The sequence below is a fragment of the Pteropus vampyrus genome, unplaced genomic scaffold (assembly GCF_000151845.1).
Source record: "Pteropus vampyrus isolate Shadow unplaced genomic scaffold, Pvam_2.0 Scaffold129, whole genome shotgun sequence".
Taxonomy (NCBI): Eukaryota; Metazoa; Chordata; class Mammalia; order Chiroptera; family Pteropodidae; genus Pteropus; species Pteropus vampyrus.
In genome coordinates, this window is record NW_011888910.1 from 5,030,328 (window position 1) to 5,031,386 (window position 1,059).

The 1,059-nt window shown below is 53.4% G+C and overlaps 1 protein-coding gene across 3 annotated transcripts in view; it reads right to left on the reverse strand.

Moving 5' to 3' along the window:
* Positions 1 to 223, reverse strand: part of BPHL (biphenyl hydrolase like) — a 55,608-nt gene extending 55,385 nt beyond the window's left edge. For 2 of the 3 annotated variants that reach the window (XM_011367061.2, XM_023534641.1), the window contains exon 1: positions 52 to 223. In XM_011367061.2, the coding sequence (XP_011365363.1) occupies positions 52 to 158 (107 nt within the window). In that variant the 5' untranslated portion in view covers positions 159 to 223. The remainder of the gene's footprint in view (positions 1 to 51) is intronic. The other variant, XM_023534642.1, reaches the window with a different exon arrangement.
* Between the last annotated feature and the right edge of the window lie 836 nt (positions 224 to 1,059).

Below are 1,059 nucleotides of genomic sequence, written 5' to 3' on the forward strand. Positions count from 1 at the left end.
GCCTGAGCGCGCGCGCGCGCGCGCGCGGACGCGGGCGCCTGTCGCCATTACCCGAACGCAGCCATTGTCCCGGCCGCGGGAACGTAGGTCCAGGATTTCAGCGCCGAGCGGAGGAGCCGCAGCCCTTGCATGACCCGGCCACCAGGCACTGTCACCATGGTCTCAGGTAGCGCCAGCGCCAGGAGAGCGAGTGCGCCGAGGCCTACAGGCTGCGCCGCGCCGCCTGGCAACACGCATGCGCCGGGCCGTTGGAGCCCGGCCTCCTGGGCGCGGTCAGCTGGGCTCCCTCAGGTGGACTCTTGGCCGTAGCCAGCCGTGTCCCCGCTGATCTCTGACAGAGCTGGGACTCGGGGCCCCACGGGTACCCCCGCACAGGTCATCTTATCTTGAGGTGCCAGCTCTAGTTCCGGAGGGGCACGTCCCCGTTGGCTCTATCCCGTCCCTCGCTAGGTCACCTGGCACTTTAGGGAGGCGAGGACGCTCCCTTCCCTCTAAGAGTGGGATGCCAGTCAAGGCTCCTGTGGGGTAGGTGGAGTTGGGAGGGGAGGGTGCATTTCCTTCTACAGATGATGGGAATATAAGAATTTCACACCCATTAGAATGGCAATTATCAGAAAACCTAGACGTTAATGTGTTGGTGAAATTGGAACCCTGTGCATCATTGGTGGGAATGTAAAGTGGTGCAATGGAAAATAGTATGGCAGTTACTTAAAAATTAAACAGAAATACCATATGATCTGGCAGGTCCACTCCTGAGCATATACCCAAAAGAATTAAGAGCAGGGTCTCGATATTTATACATTCATGTTCATAGCAGCATAATTCAGAATAGCCGAGAAGTGGAAGCAACCTATCAATGGACAAAGGTATAAATAAAATGTGTCTAAATATAATGGAATATTGTTTCACCGTAAAAAGGAAGAAAATTCTCACATGCTACAAAATGGATGAACCTCGAAGACATTAGGCTCAATGGCAAAAGCCAGACACAAAAGGACAAGCACTGTATGATTCCACTTATATGAGGTACTTAGAGCACTCAAATCCATAGATACAGAA